At 38.1% G+C, this 20,516-nt stretch overlaps 1 protein-coding gene across 10 annotated transcripts in view; it reads left to right on the forward strand.

The window, feature by feature from the left end:
• Positions 1-20,516, forward strand: part of CNTN4 (contactin 4) — a 935,293-nt gene that overhangs the window by 793,831 nt on the left and 120,946 nt on the right. For all 10 annotated transcript variants that reach the window (XM_032325555.1, XM_032325501.1, XM_032325492.1 and 7 more), the window contains one exon: positions 2,592-2,742. In XM_032325555.1, the coding sequence (XP_032181446.1) occupies positions 2,592-2,742 (151 nt within the window). The remainder of the gene's footprint in view (positions 1-2,591; positions 2,743-20,516) is intronic.

Here is a 20,516-nt window from a genome sequence, read left to right on the forward strand (position 1 = left end):
GGCAGAATGTTAACAACCCATTAATGGGTCAAGTATTCACAAACTGATGAAGGTTTGACAATTTTGCCCTAGAAAGCACTGCAGCTTAATGTGGAAGCTGATAGATTTGCAGGGTTAAATAACAGTAGAGGTAAAGTAAGCAAATTAAGTAAACAAAGGGAAGAGATTTGAATTTGTAATTCTATTGTTATTAATGAAAGATATTCAAAGCCACTCTTACCACTAGGATATCCACAAGATAATATGCACCTAAACAGTACAGTGAAAATGCTTCTGAAACTGGAAGGTGTGTTTTCTGTCTTCTGTGAGGCTGATATCATGCTATTTCAAATCTCGTAAAAGCAATATATAGTTTTTTGACAAATACACCCATGTGTTGTGCACAGTTTGATTTATGTAAACTCATTTCAAATGCAATTTCAGAATTCCTCCTGAACAGATGAAAAATGTCTGCCTAAAGTGATAAAAATGTGTGTGTAGAAAGATACAGTTTTAAGAAGGGATTTTTATATGATACAGCTTTGTAACTCTATTTCACAAAATACTCTTTTTCAAAAACTTCTAGAAATTTGATTTTTTTTTTTTACATTAATGTGTCAGTTCAGGTGTTTAAGATGAGAGTGAAGCTGTTGTGCTATAGAATCCTTTCTGTGTTGCATATTAGCATGTATGGGAATGGTAAATGGGGGAATAATGACAGTAGAACATAAATGCTGGCTTTGTTCATGTATTTCATACATGGCAGCAATCAAACACAGAGCCCACTGATTCAAGTCAACACAGTATCCAAGGCAAAACCATGTTGCCCACCATTCCCCTCACCTACATTCCTCCTCTTGGCTTTTGACTAGGTAACATGATAGTGCTGATAGCATGGTTCTCCTAAGGCTTCCCGCAGATTTTGCTTTGTTACAAAGTCTTTCCAGTTTTACTTGTTTGCTTGAGTTGAGCGATCTCAACTCTTCCTCTGTCTTTCATCCAGCTGTCTTCACACACACGTACAATTCACACACATATGTTCTGCATTTTTTGTAGTATTTATTAGGAATTTCACTTGTCCTTTTAATCATGCTAATACATTTATTCAAGGGGTGGCCAGGTGTTTCTTTAATAGTGTGGTGTTACATAAATATTGAGTAGGTCTATCCTGACCCTATCTTTTTCATAATCCTATAATTTTTATTATGTGATTTTGCAGATCATACTAGGAATACATTTATCTCATTACAGCAGAAACATCAGTAACAACTTGCAGGTTACTTATTAATTGTACTTATCATTATAGAATTATACTCCAAGTTATAGACTGCCCTCATGAATCCAAGGTGCACAAATGGAGATATCAACGGCCTACTAAACTCATCTACTTAATTTCACCTTTGCATAGTAAAACCAGCTCCAGTCATACATTGCATCACCCCTTTAAAAAATAGGCTTTCCACTTTTATTTCCTTCTAGACAATTACTGAAAATATTTCCACAACAAAAGCACTTAATAAAACTTTAACTTTCTTTCACTGAAGCTTATTTTTGTCATTTTTAAAAAATATATATATCACTAGTACCTGGTTTGGTTGCAATTAAGAAATTGACTCCCATTCTCCCTACTCACATACATATATTCTCACTCTCTGTCCTCATTTAAGTAATTTGTGGTATTTAAATTTCACAGTCGGCGTGATCTAAAATCTTAGATTCTAGTAGGTCAAACTGCTGAGAGTCCGGGATTTTAAATATAGCGAAATTAAGATTCCAAGAGGTGAATCCCTCCTCAAAAGAGATCTTAGATCACATTAATTTAATTAACCCAGAAGGAAATGGAGATTTTTTTTCAGAAAGGCATCTTTTAAATTCCTTCTGAGAGGATACAAATGTGTATCTATTGTTTTAGGAAAGCAATAATTCTTTGACATTATTTTTGTATAACCATCTGAGTTATAAAATGAATTTAGAACACTCATAGTGAGCATGGAATTGAGTTTTCTAAGAGCAAGCCCAGTTTATCCTGCATGAGCCAAGCATTGCATTAGGCAACAGTAGCGGAAAGCTGGAGAAAGCCCTTGTTTTTAAGTAGACTCTCAGAGGGTGATGATAGAGACATTTCAGCATGTTCTCATGGAGACATGCACAGAGTGCTAAGGGATGGAGCAGAGGCAGAACCTGTTATCAAAGAAGGAATGCTTTAACCTCCGTAATCAGAAAAATGCCTTGTGGATTATCTTGTTTATCTTTTCTTATGCTTCCCTGAAATTTTTAAATTTTTATTCATTTGAACATGAAATAATTTTTTGAGTCTCTGAATAGAGTGATGGAATGTTCTGTATCTTGATCTTCTTAGTGTAGTATGCCCAATTCATCAAGCTGTACACTTGAAACTGGGGCATTTTACACATATAAATTAACCTTGATTTTTAATAAACCCATCAAAATGTACAGTGCTACTCTTTTTACTTTAGAAAAAATTTAACCTCTTCCCTTTGATGCCCAAGGCAACAGTAAATACACTGTAGAAAGAAAAAGACTAAAGCATGATCTAGTGGGGTTTTTTTTCCTTCCATAATAATTATTTTATTTTCTGTATTCTCTTCCAGCTGTGGGTCCGGATTTTTCGAGAACCCTCTTAAAAAGAGTAACTCTTGTGAAAGTGGGAGGTGAAGTTGTCATTGAGTGTAAGCCAAAAGCTTCTCCTAAACCTGTCTACACCTGGAAGAAAGGAAGGGACATATTAAGAGAAAATGAAAGGTATTATCTTGAGATATTTTTAATAATTGATTAATCTATAATAATTTATTTGTCTGTTATTAATAGTTCTAGAGGGAGAAATTTACCATCTGCTGTTGATGGACTAACTGTTAATCAAAGATCTGAAGTTTTGGAAGAGCGTGGAATTAAAATTAGCTGGTCTCTCTAATCCTTCTTGTTATATTAAGATTCTCTAAAACCCTCCCTGCAAAGAGAGATTTCATGATCCCTGTTGACTGTCAGAGCTGCTCAAAGGTGAGCAGCTGGAAAAACCTTCCTTTAATTTTAGCCTAAAAATTATTTGTTGATTCACCCACTTTTCTCCATATTACTTGTTTTCCTAAAACAAAGAAATCCAGTGTGTCTTTGCTGTGACAACTTCTCAAATATTTGGCAATGGCTATTATGTCTCAATAGCTTCTCCTTTTTTTTTTTTTGAGGCTAAATATTACTAATTCCAAAACTCATTCTGCATATAACATAGTTGTGATTATTTTAGTGACATCTTTTTGAAACAAGTTATTTTTTCTTTCTGACATATAAACTCTTGTGTATTTCCTTTTATATGTGAATTACACTTAGAATGCCTGCTGTTTATACAGTGTAAATATATATATGGGTTGTTTGGGGTTTTAGGTCAAATTACACCAAATGGCAGGTACCTGTAAGACCTTTTCTTGGCTGTCACCCCTCTAAAACATCCCCCATCCCTTTCTGTAATCTACTCAATCTGTTGGAAAATGGTAATTATGCATGAGTCTATGTCAGAGCATTTACTAGCTGTATACATAATGATTTTAATTGATGCTAAAGGTCAAGTACTTGAGGTTCCGAAGTGGAAGCCAGTAAAAATGTATCAGTATCTACCCTTTACACCTGTACACCTTTGGATTTGCATACGCAAATTAGATCTTTACGCTGATGATGTTGTGCTTATTAATGATTTTTGCAAACAAACTTGATACGGTTTATAGATGGTGTATTCATACACATATTAAATTCATAATATATATCCTTCCTGATTGCTATTATATAAAGGAAGCAATGTATTTCACTGAATATTGGCATGGTGTTCAAATTTAAAGACATACTTGGAGCTTGAGAGGACAGGTTCTTATTTTGTGACCTGAGGGTTTATTTCCTGTTTTACCTCAGTATTTCCCCAAAGGTGGTATGTAAGATTACTTTTAATAATTATGCATTTACTTTGTTTATTAAAATACAGTTGAAATATGACTAATATGTACCACATATAATGCTTAGACTAGGGCTACATTGTAAATTTTTAGTTTCTCAATGATGTAAAGAAAAAGTACTTTAAAATAATACAGGTAATAGACAGACATGTCAAAATCCATGAATAAATCAAGTTAGAGTAAAATTACTGTAACAAACAACCTAAAGTGATTTAAAACAACAGAAGTCTATTTGTAATTCACACTGCATGTCCCTCGGGGGTCTGAGGGTGGCTTTGCTGCCCTCAACAGCCAAGGCTGGTAGAGTAACATCCTCCGCAACATCAGTATTGCAGAAGGGAAAGAGAGTGGCCAAACATGCACTAAAAGCTTTTGCCCAGACGTCAAACACTTCACCTTCACTCATGTTTCATTAGCCAAAACAAGTCACATGGATCTTCAAAAGTTCACTCCGGCAAGGATATACAACCTTAGTTTGCGCCTAGGGGGGAAAAAAAAAAAACCGATGACCTAATATTTTGAACAGTATTAATGACTACTTACCACTGCTATAGCTTAACCATTGTTATATACTGATCAGATTACCTTTGGGAAAATGGTATGTCAATATCAAGAACTCTACCTAACAAGTGAATTTCATGGATTGTTTCAACCACTTGACTTACCACAAAGCTTGTCTCTCTCCAGTTCTCATTCTTTCCCCTACTGATTTGATTAATAGGGTTCACATATTGCTTCAGCATTTATATTAACTTGGTTAATTTTTTCAGCATTTATATGGCACTAAAGATGTATTTAACCAAGCCTTGCTCTTTTTCACCTCTACCGCCAGAGTCACCAGGAAAGACCCTAACTCTCAGTATTAGCACTTCCTCCTCCACATGGATGCTGTGTTCTCACAGCTCTGCGCCTTCCTCCTCCTCACTCAGATTGTATTAAGCAGAAGGACTGATGTGGGTAATGTACATGAGTCCCAAAGCTGGCCAGGTGTAACATTAAGGGGAATGATGGTGTGCTACATCCAAGGGACACACCTGCCACTAAATTGGAACATTATTGCTGCCATATGGAGATGCCAGTCAGCTGCCTCCCTATCTTTCTGTTCTTCAAGAGAAGCTAGAAATCAGGGCTTTTATTTGAACTCTCTTGACTTTTTAATGTTGGCAACTCATTTTTTATAATTGTAATGTTATTAAAACATGGGTCCATATACCACGTTTACTCCATGAGTCACTGGATTTTAACTTCTGAGAAAGATATGTACTCAGTTGTATATCTCATAATTTCTAAAAAGCATGAAAAATAGAAAAGATTTTAATGTTTTCTCACTGGAAGAAAAGAAATTTTGCCATTTTTCTCCCTTTTATTCTGGTAAAGGAGAAAGACTATTAAATGGATGAGCAAAACAATTCATAAGTGAAAAATTTTAAAACTCCAATTTTAGGAAAAGATTGAGAGTTTTAGACCAACACAAAAGGCCCACTTCTTTGTTCCCAGTGCTGAGTTATAGTTTCTAGTACACAGATTTATTAGCCCTAAATATCTTTTGAGATATGGACTCTTAAGAACCAAACGGCAAACCTTTAACTCTTGAGTAAAAAGTTACTAATAACCTAAGTACAAAGTACTGGTACAGTATTTTGGTGAAACAAAACTTTATGGTCAAGCACCCCTTTCTAGTAATGTTCTCCCCAGAGTCTGTGTTTAGACTGATTTTGCCAAACACTATTTAATAAATGAACTTTAACTTTTGTTTTAACTAACCAATTGCCTACAAGCAAATTTATAATGAAAGTATATGAAGCAACGGTTTTAAGTTTTTGATTTTATTGAACATATGGTGATATTGTAGTTATCCCGGGGGATATAGACTGAGAAAGATTGGTTTAATGTAACATGTGAACTATTTAAAAAGTATGTTTGTATGTACTTACTTTGGTTTGTCATACCTTTAGAAATTTAAAGCATATTCACAGTAGCCCTCTCTATACAATGCATCTAAATGAAAGATTTAATTTTTAACTTTTGTAGCTTTGTAATTATGTATATAAAACATTTCTTTTTGTCTTTTACACATTTCCAGCTACCAGAGTTTAGGCAATATCAGATATTTAAAACAGGTATGATGTGTCACAAAGCCCAAGTACTTGAGTCTTCAGGAAACACCTATTGTGACCATCAAAGCAGCAAGATTATATGGTTTAAGTGAGCAAATAAGCCAACTAACTGAATAAGATTGATAATTTTGTTTACTTTTAGTTTCCAGATAGAAGGCACTTGGAACAGATGAGACAAGTTGATTAGAAAAAAAAATCTGAGTACAAAAGTAGCAGAATCATTGATAAAAACCTAGGATCCTGGTATTGTAAGGAGCCTGAAACCATGTTTCAACCAGAATGGGCTCTTTTGGTGTAAGTGACAGAAACCCAGGTCACGGCTGGCTTCAGTACTTTGGCTCATGCTTCTGAGAAGGACAGGGATGGCCTGACTGAAGGTGCAGCAGGACTCAGGAACTCACACAGGGGCATCAGGACTCTGGCTCTCTTCATGTGTCACCAGCCCTGCCTTCTGTCTCGACTCCACCTTCTAAAAGGCTCTCTCTCCTGTCACTAGGACGGCTGTCAGCGGCCCCAGGCTGCCGCCTTTTCTAGCTTCTCATAACAATTCCAGAATCAATTTTCATGTAATTAAATAAACCTGCTTTGGTCAGTGTTCTCCCCTGATCCAAGTATATTCAGGGAGGATGTGATGCCCTGTGTAGGACAATGTGATTCACTGATCCTCAGAGAGCACATGGGGAAGCCCCACTTTAAACCACATGGACTGAGAAGGGTTTCCCCAAAGAAATTGAAGGTTCTTACTACCAGAACAAGAGGAAGTGAATGCTGGACAGAAAACTGTGCCAAATTCCTGCTGTAGTCCCAGAACCCACCTTCCAGTCCAGGGTGGGGGATCCCCACAATGGCTGGACCCTTATCCTTCCCTAGCCACCTCTAACGATGGAGACCTAACTAACTGTTAAAAGATTTTTTTTCTTCATAAGCTATATCCTTGTAACTTCCACTCATTGTGTTTCAGTTCACTTTCTGAATTATCTTGACAAATCTGATTTTTCTCTACCCCCCAAACCTTCCCTTTATATAGACTGGCAGGCTATAGTCCTGCCCTCTTTCATTCTTTTCCAAGCCTACATGTCCCTGATATTGTTCATATGACAGTATTCTCACATCCTCTCACTATCCTGATCATTTCTTTCATTGTCTTTCTAAAAGTATGCCCCCTAGAATTAAAAGCAGTATTAATAAAGGGAACAAACAACTTTATTTTATCTCTGTAGAAAAGTATGATAATTACTGTTATATGATGTCTCTGAAGAGGAAAAGTTACTTCAGTGACCTTAGATTAGTAAGGCAGGCAAGTGTATATAATACATCATAGAAAGACCACTCACTCCCTAAGGTTATTTTTAAAAATTTTCTTAGTGCTTAAAGGGGTAAATCTAGTTGACTGGAAAATTCACTTAGATGAAATATTTTACTTCTCACTGAAGCTGAAGAAATGAGCGAAATGTTACTCTCGTTAACTGTGTAAATAAAGACTTCTTAGTCTTATTTATGCTTAAGAATTTCTCTCCTCCCTTTTAGACATTAGGCTAATAGATTATGTCAAACTAATGGACAACCACTGATATAGATACACCACTGAGTGTGGCTGGAAAGAATCTCAAACTTACAGCCTGTATGTCATGGGCACGGTTTTAGAAGAGCAGCGTGACTCTTCTGTCAAACTAGCCCACTCTAATTTTGTTCAATGAACCAAGAATGCATTGGGTACTAGCCATATGCTAGCCCCTCTGCTTGTTGCTAGGGATAGAGAGAAAGGGGAGACATAAACCCAGCCCTCAAGATGCTCACTAGTGGGCGCCTGGGTGGCTCAGTGGGTTAAGCCGCTGCCTTCGGCTCAGGTCATGATCTCAGGGTCCTGCTCAGCAGGGAGCCTGCTTCCTCCTCTCTCTCTGCCTGCGTCTCTGCCTACTTGTGATCTCTCTCTGTCAAATAAATAAATAAAATCTTTAAAAAAAAAAAAAAAAAGATGCTCACTAGTGCAGGGACCCAGCAGCAAAATAACAATATGTTTTTCAGTAATCGTAGGGCACATGTTTTAAAGGTGATATACTGAGAAGGAACATTGAAAAAATGTAGGCCAGCAATAGATTGTGGAGGCCTTGCATTTTACATCTACAGAGCTTAGACTTGAACTTGAAGACCCTGGAGAATTGAAGGATTTTATGCAAGCAGTGCACTGTCATACAGTACTGTGAAGGGGCTGCTCTGCCTGCAGTACAGAAAATAATCAGAGGAGCAAGTTTGGAGAGACAAGCAGACCAATTGCAGGAAACAGTCTGGGATGGAGATGAAAAGAACATTGACTTCAGTCTCTTGAGAGTAAAGGAAGGAAGACCGACAGGCTCTTAAAAGGGTAAAATTCGAAAGGATTTAATGATGTCGTAAGTAGAAAGATTGTATGAAGAAAGAGGGGGTAAAAATGGCTCCTGGGATTCTAACGTGAGCAGCCGGTGCCCAGTAGGCCAATTGCCACAGTAGTCACTACAAAGAGAGCAAGTCTGAGAGGAGAAAATAGATTAATATTAACACGTTGAATTTGAAGTGCCTGCAAGTGGAGGTGTCACATTCGAATAAGAATTCCCATTCAAGTATCACCTACTCAGAGAAGATTTTCCCTATGAACCCGTTGAAATTTGTAAAATTCCCATCCTCTTTACCTGCTTTATAGTCTCCGTAGTTCTTATCGCCATCTAACACACTACATATTGATGAATTCCCCACCCTCCACCCAATCAGAATGTAAATTCCACAAGATCAAAAATTTGTGCAGGTGCGTGTGTGTTTGTGTTGCCTTTGACTTAAACAATACAGTATTTTACAGTCCTGGAGATCAAAAGCCTGAAAGGGGTCTCATTAGGCTAAAATCATGTGTTCCTTCTGGGAACTTTAGATAGGCATCTATTTCCAGCTTTCCAGAGGCCACCTTTGTTTTTGGGCTCATGGCCCCCCTCCTCCATCCTCAAAGCCAACAAAGATGAATCAAGTTGAGTCTACCCACATGACCTCCTCTTGGGCCTCCCTTTTCTTCCTGTGGTGACAGTGGGCCCTTTGAATGTATTTTGTTCCATTCTATAGTGGTAGCATCTAGGACAATGCCCAGTATAGAGTAAGTACTCAGCAAATGTGTCCAACAGGAACTTGAAATATAGGTCTGAGTTCAGGAGAACAATGAGACCTACATATCACCAGTAGATAAGACGCAATGGAGTGGGCAAATTCATCCAGACAGAAGTTTGTCAAATAAGAGCTTGTGAATCAAAGGAAGAAACGCTGAGGAACAACCAGGTACACAGAATGGTGGAAGCAGAGCCTGATGGAAGGATTAAGAAAGCAGACCCAAAGGTGTAGAAAAACAAACAGAGGAATATAACAACAGATACCAAGGGAGCAGAAAAGTTCAAGAAGGAACATGCATTTTGTGCCTTCAAGATATCCAACCAACTAACAGCTCAAAGATGACCACTGGGTTTAGGAACCTTGACGTCACCTTGGGCAGAACACTTTCAGACCATTGTGGACCTCTCTTGAAGACAGTACCAACATCTATATTCTTAGGGATTTTGTCACAGACTGTAATATATGTTTAGGTTTGTCTGATCCCCACAGTCTAATCAGATCAAGTCTAGCATTCCTTGAGAATATTCAACCCAAATAGGAATAAAATTCATATTCATGTTTCTTGCCTAGAGACACTAAAGTCTGCCTCTGAGGTAAAATTAGATCATGGCTCTAATATGCCTCTTCTCCCAAAGGCTTTTGGAAGAGTTGAAATTCATGTAATACATGGAGGCAAATCCCAGCACAGGGCTATAAAACTCCATGCTGTATATGAAGTGTGAAAGCCTGGTCTGAAGACTCCAGCAGTCTGGGATGCAGAGCAAATGTGATGGCAGGTATTTGCCCAAAAGGCCGATCGAATCCTAGTGTGGAAAGCAGTTTATTGCTTCAGGCATTCTGTTTCTCTTCTGGAAGCACAGTGTCTATATACGTGCTCTTAATGAGAAACCTGCATTCAGGATATCTCTTACAGTTGCTGCAGAGCTGTATAGCTCTGTTATTAGGAATTCTGCCCTGGGGAACAATTATGTTATTGCAATAATTAGAGGCAGTTCATCTCCATAATAATGGAAATCCTGCCTTGGAGGCAAAACAACATCAAAGCAACATGAGCATCATTGCTCTAGATAGAATCTGTTGCCTTGCTTATTGGTAGTACTATATCATTTTAATTTTGCATGTGCAGTTATAGAAATAGACAGAGCTTATTCTGCTCTCCAAATGCAGACCTAGAACTTTCCTCCGTTGCCTCAGTTGATCTCTCCTAGAGCCATGGACAAAATAGTTATGACTTTAAGTCCCCTGAAATACAGTTGCAGAAGAATTTAGAGAGATGTATTTTTAAACATTTGTAATGATATCAAACCCAGTGGTGCAGGAGATTCCATGAACTTCTCCTCAGCCACAAACCTTTTGTACCTCAGCAGAGTATGTCATGTTGTAGTACAGTCAGGGGTTAAACTGATAGCCAAATTCAGGCAGGGACTACTACGAACAGTTCAACTCATGTGGTCATGGTATTGGTTATGCCTCAAGACATGCTGAGAAGAGAACTGAATTTTTATGTAAAAGTATCTGAAATAAGGTCCCCAATGTAAAGACTACACTTGATAAAAAAAAATTTTTTTTTCCAGATGTGTCTTACATTAATCCTCTTTTTTGTTAGTCAATTCTCTGTGTCCCTGTACTCATTTCTATCCTCATTATCTCAAAGCATAGACTTTATAACTATTTAACCTAACCCCTTAACTGGTCTATTTGGAATCAGCCCTCACTCTTATCTTCCACAAGATTTGACTTCCTATATCACATCTCTGATAAATTCAATCCAATAAACATTCATCACACAGTTCCTTTATATAAGATGCATTTGAGATTAGGAACATAACCTAATTTAAATTCGGGTTCTATGGGTGTCATAAAAAAAGGGATACAATTTTGACAGTGGTTTAAAGGATAGAGACTTTTCATCTTATTACAGTTATAAATTTTATTTTTTAATATTATATAAAATATTATTCCATAGCCTTCAACACACATACACATGTAGGCAGGCTTTTTTTTTTTTTTTAAGATTTTATTTATTTGACAGATCACAAGTAGGCAGAGAGGCAGGCAGAGAGAGAAAGAGAGGGGATGCAGGGCTCGATCCTAGGACCCTGAGATCATGACCTGAGCCAAAGGCAGAGACTTTAACCCACTGAGCCACCCAGGTGCCCCACATATAGGTGGTTTTATGTATATGCCTAAAAGGAATTTTACCAAAATGTCAGCAGTAGTTTCCCTGGAAGTTGGGACTATGGATTTTTCTTCCTTGCTTCTTTAATCTTCCCTCCTTCCTTTTTTTTCTTTTTTCTTTTAAGTTACAAGTTTTATATTTATGATTATGATTATTTCATTAATGTTCATTTCCCATAACAGGCTGAAGGGGCTATGAGGAAAGGTGCCATACATGTGTGTTTGAGCACATGTGTGTTGGAGTACCCCAGCTTCTGGTAGTGAAACTAAAATACTCTAAATACTCCATATTTGTGTCTAAACCTTTCCAAGTCATCTGATGTTTGAGGGAGATGGGTGGAGAAGTTGGTGGTGGTATATGTAAGTGGAAGGAGTGCAAGAATGAAACATATTCAAACATATTCAAAAGGAAAATAGAGATGAATGAGCAGAGAGAGATGAGGTTGTAAATTTTCTTGGACTTAGGCTTCAAAAGGTCTTTCATGGAAATCTGAGGAGTTTGCACTTCACTGAGGGGCACAAAGAGTTAGGGAATGATTTTGGCATACATCTCCAGGCTTTCTCTTGTTGCTTGTCCTTGATCAGTTGAGTTCGGCATGTACTCAGGTAGCATGTGTTATGATTTACTGTGCACCCATCTGGGAAATCACTTGACCTTCCTAGAGCATTGTTTCTGCATCCTCAAAGTGGAGATCCAGGGGTAGTTTCCAAATTCAGGTCTGCAGACCATAGCTAGGCTGACTGCTGCAGAACCAACAGAGGTACGTTTAAAAATGAGAATCCCACTCCTCTTCCCCAAACTTTCTGTCATAGGAATTCTGAGATGAGACCCAGGAACATGAATTTGTCTTTACATTTCCCAGGTGACTCTAATGCACAACCAGGTGTGATGCTGTTTCAGTAGCTTCCCATTGATCTCAGTACAAATAGCCCATCATGTGACCAGCGAGACACGCTCCCCCCAACCTCTACTGGTCCAGCCTGACCTTGCCCTTCTTCCTGCTTTCTCACTTACTTGCCCTTAGTCTTACTTCTGGAGTCATGTGGACCTCCTGTCACCTCTTCAAATGGCCTTACTCCTCCTACAACAAAGCCTTCAAACATACTGTTGTCTCTGCCTGAAATGCTCTTATCCAGGACTTGACAAACTATAGCCCACAGGCCAAAATCCAGCCTGCCACCTGTGTTTGCACAGCCTGCAAGCTGAGAATGGTTTTCCGTTTTAAATGCTAGGAAATAAATCAAGAGAAAAATAGCATTTTGTGACACATGAAAATTAGATGAAATTCAAATTTCAGCGTCCATAAATAAAGTTCTATTGGACACAGCCACACTCATTCATTTACAAATTGTCTAGGCTGTTTTTGCACTCTAAGGGCAGGGTTGAACACTTGCAACAGAGACTGCCTGGCCTGCAAAGCCGAAAATATTTACTTTCTGGCCCTTTACGGAAAAATTTGCCAGCCCTAAAGCCAACTCATGGAGCATTGCTGACAATACTGGGTATGAAGACATTTTCCTAGGGGAACTTGGGTAGCAGAGTTGGTGAAGCTCCTGGCTCTTGGTTTCAGCTCAGGTTGTGATTTCATGGGTCATGAGACCGAGCCCCACAAAGGGCTCTGCACTTAGCATGGACATGGAGTCTGACTGAGTTTCTCTCTCCCTCTCCCTCTGCTCCTCCTCCCTCCCTGAAATAAATAATCTTTTTAAAAAATAAAAATAAATAAAATATCTTCCTAGTGGTAGGATCTAGGACCTTCCCTTTGCTTGGTTACTTTTATTTTTATTATTTTGGTTTACCATTCCTTTTACTCATCCTTTGTGACTTAACCTTTTCTTTCTTTCTTTCTTTCTTTTTTTTTAATTTAAATTTTAGTTAGTGAACATACAGTGCAATATTGGTTTCTGGAGTGGAATTCAATGATTCATCACTTATAATACCCAGTGCTCTTCACAAGAGCCTTCATTAATACCTACCACCCATCTAGCCCATCCCTCACCCACCTCCCTCCATCAACCCTCAGTTTGTTCTCTATCATTAAGAGTCTCTTATGGTTTGTTTCCCCCTCTCCATTTTGTCTTCTCCCCCCTCCCATATGTTCATCTATTTTCTTTCTTAAATGACACATATGAATGAGATGATACTTAACCTTTGATTGAATTATAATTTTCACTGGGTCCTTCTAATACAAAATAATGTGAAATAAATTTGGTTGGAGGCCTGAATGCTCTCCCTTCTTTCTCTAGAGCAATGAGCCCCAACTTATGCTGGGAGAACTTCTTTTCCTGCCCCCAAAGCCTTGAAGTCCCTGGAGAAATCAGAGTAGGGGAAGATTTGAAGGTGAAAACACAGAGGGTGAAGGATGTTGGAATGGAGGAGAGTAAAGTATGAACCTGAACCTTTTCCCCAAATTTCTAGAAAACCAGTCAAAGAATGAAAGGATAGAAAATCTTCATCCTTAGTTGAGAATCTGTGCTCTACATAGACTGTTTTACATAAGGGTTTTCATTTTAATTTCATGATTATAAAAAATTATAAAAGTCTAGTGCAGTTGAGCAAGGAGAGAAGATAGCAATCATGACTTGCTTCCTAGAGTTTTATAAAATTCAGCTGTTGTGACAATATATACACACATGACACAATTTGGAAACCATTAGGGAAATTTAAGTTAACAGAACCTAAACAAGAGTACACAGCAGTGCTTGGGGAGCACACAGGGAAGAGACTCTCAGGGTCTGGCAGAGTCTGGGAAAATTGGCTTTGAACAGGAAGTGAGTTTAAGCAAGATGAAGTGATAGACTTGTACAAGAAATAAGGTAAGAGGGATCCAGCCAGGTGGAAGACTCGGTATCTGTAGAGTTGAGATGGAAGAAGTGGAAGAAGAATCAGTAGGGAGATGCTTCAGATTCTTAACAAGATTATGATTAACATTACAAAATAATGTTATTGAATATAAAATAATAACGACAAAAACACTGTGATTCAGCTTTACTCAGAAGAAGCTCAGAAATCTGTAGCTAGTAAGACAAAAGGAGACTTTGATTCCTTTTGTGTCACCAGTGCATTCATGAATAAACCTTGGGCTTTGGGAATCCTTGGGGATTTGGGATACTTATTACTTTGGCTCTTTTCATGTATTTTTTGGTTACTTGTGACCATCACTTTTAACCCGTTTGTTAATAATTGTACTAGCAGCAACAATACCTAGCTTTTCTTTCAGTGTTTATGATACCCTCTGCTAAACACTTCGTATATGTTCCCTTTTAGTCCTCAGAAAAAATCATGAGATCAACCCTTTTGTTAAGCCTATGTTTTAGATAAGAAAATCAAGGCTCAAAGGGGGTATTGTTGGTTGCAAAGCTCAATGGTGGTTTTAGAGCTGGGATTCAATTCCAAGTATCACTTATGCCAGGGTTATGTCTTCACCAGCTTTGCTAGAAGAAGGAACAAGTATTAGATCCTTCTCTCTACTGCAAAGAGCTCATGAGATCTGGTGATAAGTTAATAAATTATTAGCAAAACTGAAGCACTGCTTTCATTACCTCTCTTTCAAAACAGTGGAATATTGCTGGCACCTTTAATATGGACAAGGTGACTGCCCAGAAGAAGCTTTTACTTTTGCTTCATATTTTTAATAATATATTGGCAGCCTTCAGATCCATGGCTTTATAGTTTCCTGGGAGGAAGGAGGCATGGTCTGATTTCAGGGCTGGGTTAGAACCATCTAAGTCCCTTGGAGAAGAGGTAAATTAAGTCCTTGAACTACCTCAGCAGTGCCTTTGTTCGGAGAAAATAGCTCTGTAGCGTCAAATGGATTTAAGTGATCATGAAAATATTCAAACCAAAGTGGCATGTAATTAAGAGCAATTAGAACTGAAGTGATGTGACTGGATATTAAAACCAGACGTGCAGTGTTTGTGCCTTCTCAGTCGACACAAGGCAGATAATTTGGGCTCCTCCTAACTTTGTCGTCTCTAGAAATAAAATCTGCTAGACTGCTCAGATGTATAGATGCTATGTAAATATTGAAGGTCTAGGATCATACACTGTGTTCGACCCTATATTTCTGTTGTATAGTTTTATCCTCATATTTCAGTCACAGATATGCCAGAGTTAATTAGATCTCTACTAGTAAATATCCATCATGGTGTTTCTAAATCCCTTTTGCCAAATGATCTAATTAGAGCAACACTTGGCTCTCTATATAATTACAACATATGGCACCTAGAGGGTACATATAGTAGAATTATAGGTTTCCTGATGAGAAATCCAGGTGGTGGGTAAAAGACTCTATTTAACAAAGTTGGTATGTGTGTGTGCGTATGTGTTTTAATGTATACAGTTCCTCCTACTCTCCCCAGAATAAGAAATATTGTGTAATTCATCTGTCTTTCCCACATGAAACAACATAATTATATCATAAAATTGGAGTTTTAAAATTTAAAGGAAAACAAATAATGGATAATATTAGCATAAATTATTTAACCCTCCATGCCTCTAAAAATTACCATGTATTTTAAGTTAGCCAGTGCTGGAAGCAGCTCTGTGTAAATGACTTACCTATTCAATGGGACATATTCCCCCTTCAAGCAAGATCACTCACCTAAATGGCTGCTAAATATGTAACAAAAATGGGACTGAATCCCTTGGCCAATGAAAAAGAAGGGTTTCTTAATGCTTATTTATAATCTCTGGAAGAAGATAAACCAGTTTGGGTAGATGAGAAGTCCAGTTTCGTGTCTACTGAACTTGAAGGGCTTATCATGTGATGGTATTCTGGAAACCACCTGCATGGACTTGAAAGAGCTGTCTGGACACTTTCCTTCCTAGGTCCATGTTCAGTGATGTCCCATTGGTAGCTTGACATTGACCAGAGTGAGGATATGAACACCATGGAAACTGGTACATGTTTTCCACAGAGAAAGAGTGCTCAGACATTAGCCAGCTCATCATTACTTGTGGAACATTGTCCAGCCAATTTGGAGTTCATGAGACGGATCAACACTAGAAACATAGCTTTCCAACTCAGCTCGCCTTCTTTGAAATGATGAGGGTGAATAAGGTTCACTGAGAGGAGATGGAAAAACTAAAGTGTTCTGAATAGGCTCTTCAGAATTGTGTCAAGTGCATGAGAGAAAGAAACCAAAAAATCCATCAGAAAACTAAGAGGAGAACCAGGATAGAAGTGTTGTGAAATTCTAGATAAGAGAGTGTCATACACAGGCATTGTCAGATGTCACTTAGAGGTCCTCAAGAATGAGGATAACAAACTATATAATATTTGAAATGGTGATAATGAAGTCAAATGTAACCTTGAAATAAACATTTTCAATAAGAGCACAAGCCCTACTGGCTGGATATGCAGCTGGATGTAGAACTAGTTTTTGCAGATGTTATGTAATCAAAGAAGAGTGGATTACTGGAGGGGAGTGACATATTTGTGGCAAGGATCTTATCTGGAAGGAGCATATTTATAGTCTGAGGAACTCACACTGGTAAAGGAGAAGTCAAAGATATAAGGAAGGGGAGATGATTCTCAAGGAGACAGAAGGATGTTGGATCTGCAATAAATTGTTATGGGACAGAAGATGAACTTGTCTTCTCTGACTGTGGGGAAGAAGAGAGGGTGAGCAAGGACACAGAAATAAGTGGAAAGACAAAGTTGAGGAATTTCATATAACATGGCCTTGACCATGATCTTGATAAAATGAGAGTCAATGTCCTCTTTTGAAAGTGTGGTTGTGGGTGGGGGGCGATTGTGTGCCTGAGAGAAAGGGAGATCTGGATTGTCTTCTGTGATCAATATGATAGAAATTAGGTAAGATGTGGATTGTGCTTTTTTATATTTTCAGTTGCTTTCATACATGTTGACTTTCCCACATATTGATTTGCTCTAAAGAGTTTTATTCCAAAAGAGGTGGTTTGTTCCAAAGGATGTATAAAGTTATTAAAGAAAAAATGAGGCTTGACTGCTGTTAACACCAAGAAAAATGTTTTTCACGTAAATTCAGTATGTTCTGACCCGGGACGGGAGGGGGGGCGGACAACAATGTACTTTAAAATTACTACAGCCCTTTCTCATTTTCCCAAGGACTAACTGCTTCAGCCACCCCTGCTCTTTCCTAGACCATCAAACTCTTCCTTCTCTTTCATCTGTTGGATCATTCTGTCAGCATATCTTCATCTTCCTCATCCTCTTTGCCACCTTTTCTTCTGCCTCCACTCTGTCTCTTGGCAATCTCATCCCCTCCCATGGCTTTAAATACCGTCTATACTAACTACTCCCAAATGTACATCTTCAGTTCATTGTCTCTCCTGAGCAGTTTGGGCTTAGCATGACCAAAACAGAAGTCATTGCTGCCATCAACCTCCACCCTAAAACCTGTTCTTCTCCCAGTTACATCATTCTCCCTCTTGTTGTTTAAGCCAGAAACCTAGAAATCCTCTTTTATTTCTCTCTTTCAACATCCCATATATCCAGTGCATTAAACTTAGTAAATTTTACCCCCATAGAATATATGGAATCTGTCTTCTTCTCCCCATCTGCACTGCCAGTGCCCTGGCCCAATCACTATCCTCTCTTGTTGGACTGTTGCATCAACCCCATTGTAGTCCATGAAGGCTACTATAACTGGGTGGCTTAAACAACACACATTTATTTCTCACAGTGCTGGAGGCTGGAAGTCCAAGGTCAAGGTGCCAGCAGATTCAGTGTCTGATGAGAGCCAGCTTCCTGGTTCCTAGACAGTTGTCTCTCACCTGTCCTCACATGATGAAATGAGGGAGGGAGCTCTCTGATGTCTCTTGTATAAGAGCACTAATCCTATTTGTGAGGGCTGCACCTTATCACGGGATCACCTTCCAAAGCCCCACCTCCTAATACTGTCACACTGAGGGTGGGGAGCGTAGGAATACAACATAAGAATTCTGAGGGGGCACAAACATTCAGTCCATAACACGCTCTAACTGGCTGTCTTGTTCTATACTCACTCCTTTCCAGCCTGTTCTCTGTATCACAGCCAGTATGGCCTTTTTAAAATATAAATCAAATCTTATCACTAACCCTTTAAATAGAAACTAAGCTGTTGACCACAATGTTCAAGGAACTACATGATCTGACTCTTTATGAATTATTTCTGGATTTGGTTTCAGTAACCTTCCCTCACAGATCTTAGTGACAAGATGCCAAAGCTTCAGTGTATCTTCTTTCCCGTTAGATCACCAGTGCCTGCTTTTCTCTTCAATTCCTTCTTTGTAATTTGTAATTATGAATCCGTGTCTTGTTTTATTTGACTATTATGTATCTTTCCCATCTGGTGTGTAAGCTGGATGAGAACAGAACCTGGTTTTAGTCACCACCTTCTATCCACCGCTAGCACAAGTATACCTCTGAGGGATTTATTCAATAGTTGTAGGATAAATGAAGGAAGAAATCAATGAACTGACAGTCTGCCTCATTTCACAAAGGATTTGAGGTTGCCTGTAAAAACAATACAAGCAATAGACAACATACAAGGAAATAATTTAGGGAGTGGGAATAATGGGAAATTATCAGTAAAAAAAACAAAGATGTCAGAAACAAAATTAGTACATAGAAATACACTCTGTATAATTCACAGATTTGGATGTACTTGTCTTAGTACCTAAGCAAAGAGAGAAACATAATTAAAAGAGCTAGAATGTTTATAAGATAAAAAGCAATTGTTTTGCCTCATAGGAGAATCTTTAAAAAGTACTTACATGAGATACAATTACTATAGTAGATACAAAAAAGATCTGATAGATGTCACACAATTTTCATATAGTTGGCAAATTATACTTTGATGAAATGCAAGTTAGTGAATTCATTTCTATGAGGAAGAACCAACTATATTGTGGGGTTTGTTTGTCTTTTTTAGTGGAGAGACATGAACCAATGGTAAAATTTTAAGTACTTACAGCAGCATTTTCTAGTTACTGTAGTGGATTGGAGGGGCAGGGAAAGGGATGATACCATTTTGTATAATGCAGTATTCTGTGATTGAGTAAGTATTAAGTATAGGGTCTATATTTCAGACCTTCTCAGAGCCTTCAGGATGTTTTTTGCATTGAAAATTTCCAAGAATTATATTTCCCAAATTTACTTGGAAATGAATTTTATTGCACAGAATTCCTCAAAGGATAAGGGTTTTAGGAGGGAAAAAAAAAATCTTTGGTAAACTCTGATGTAAGTGGATGTATGTGTTCATTTACTGTAGAAATTCCATCACTAATTGTCATGACCAGAATTGTACTGAGGGCTGGTGAGAAGAAATTTCAATATTGTAATTACTAACAAGAATATGAGATACAGCCGTTCTGTTACCAGTTTTGCAGTACAGCTGTTATATTACCAGTTTTGCAATATAGACTAGGTCTATAACTATAAAACAGGCCAAAGAGGATCATTAAGACACATGGTAGAACTCTACATTGTAGGAAGGTACAAATACATGACTTCCATGTGACAGTCAGCACACAGGCTTTGGAAGCATTTAGCCCATACCTGATTCCTGTCCACAGAGTCAGACATGGGAAATGCTGGGTAAAAACTACAAATAGTCTCAAGTTTTTCCAGACTTATTTTTCCACAAGAATGTTAGGTATTATACCTGAATAACTGAAGTGAGAGCAGACCAGCTCTTTCTTTTGGAATAATAGCATGATGATGTGAGCCTACAGTTAGCTAAGAACAAGGCTTTACTCCCAGTGTCTTCAGGTGTGAAGAGGCTGAAATTTTGAACACGGTTAAGCAGGAATACTCAGCAATTCCTTGGCAGTTTCATCTTCCTCTTTAATTTGGCACCACGCAATTTATGTTGATTGGTAAATACTTGTCTCTAACAGTGTCGGTGGTATTCAAATCATTACATTACACATTTTTAGAACACTAGATAATAATAATGCTCACAAACCGTTTTCTACTAAGTGGCTTGGAAGTGTTTGCTTTGTCTGGAAGGAAGGCACATAGCTTACACTTTGCCTATGGATACATGCATTTCTATATCCGACTACATAATAATGGGATTGTGGTCCTATTGTAAAACAAAACAAAACACCATTGATGAGGTATTCCTAAGATTTCTTAGTATTTCATTCCTAATCACCTTTACCTTTATTATTCAAACAACCATGGTC

This window comes from Mustela erminea, chromosome 1, assembly GCF_009829155.1.
Source record: "Mustela erminea isolate mMusErm1 chromosome 1, mMusErm1.Pri, whole genome shotgun sequence".
Taxonomy (NCBI): Eukaryota; Metazoa; Chordata; class Mammalia; order Carnivora; family Mustelidae; genus Mustela; species Mustela erminea.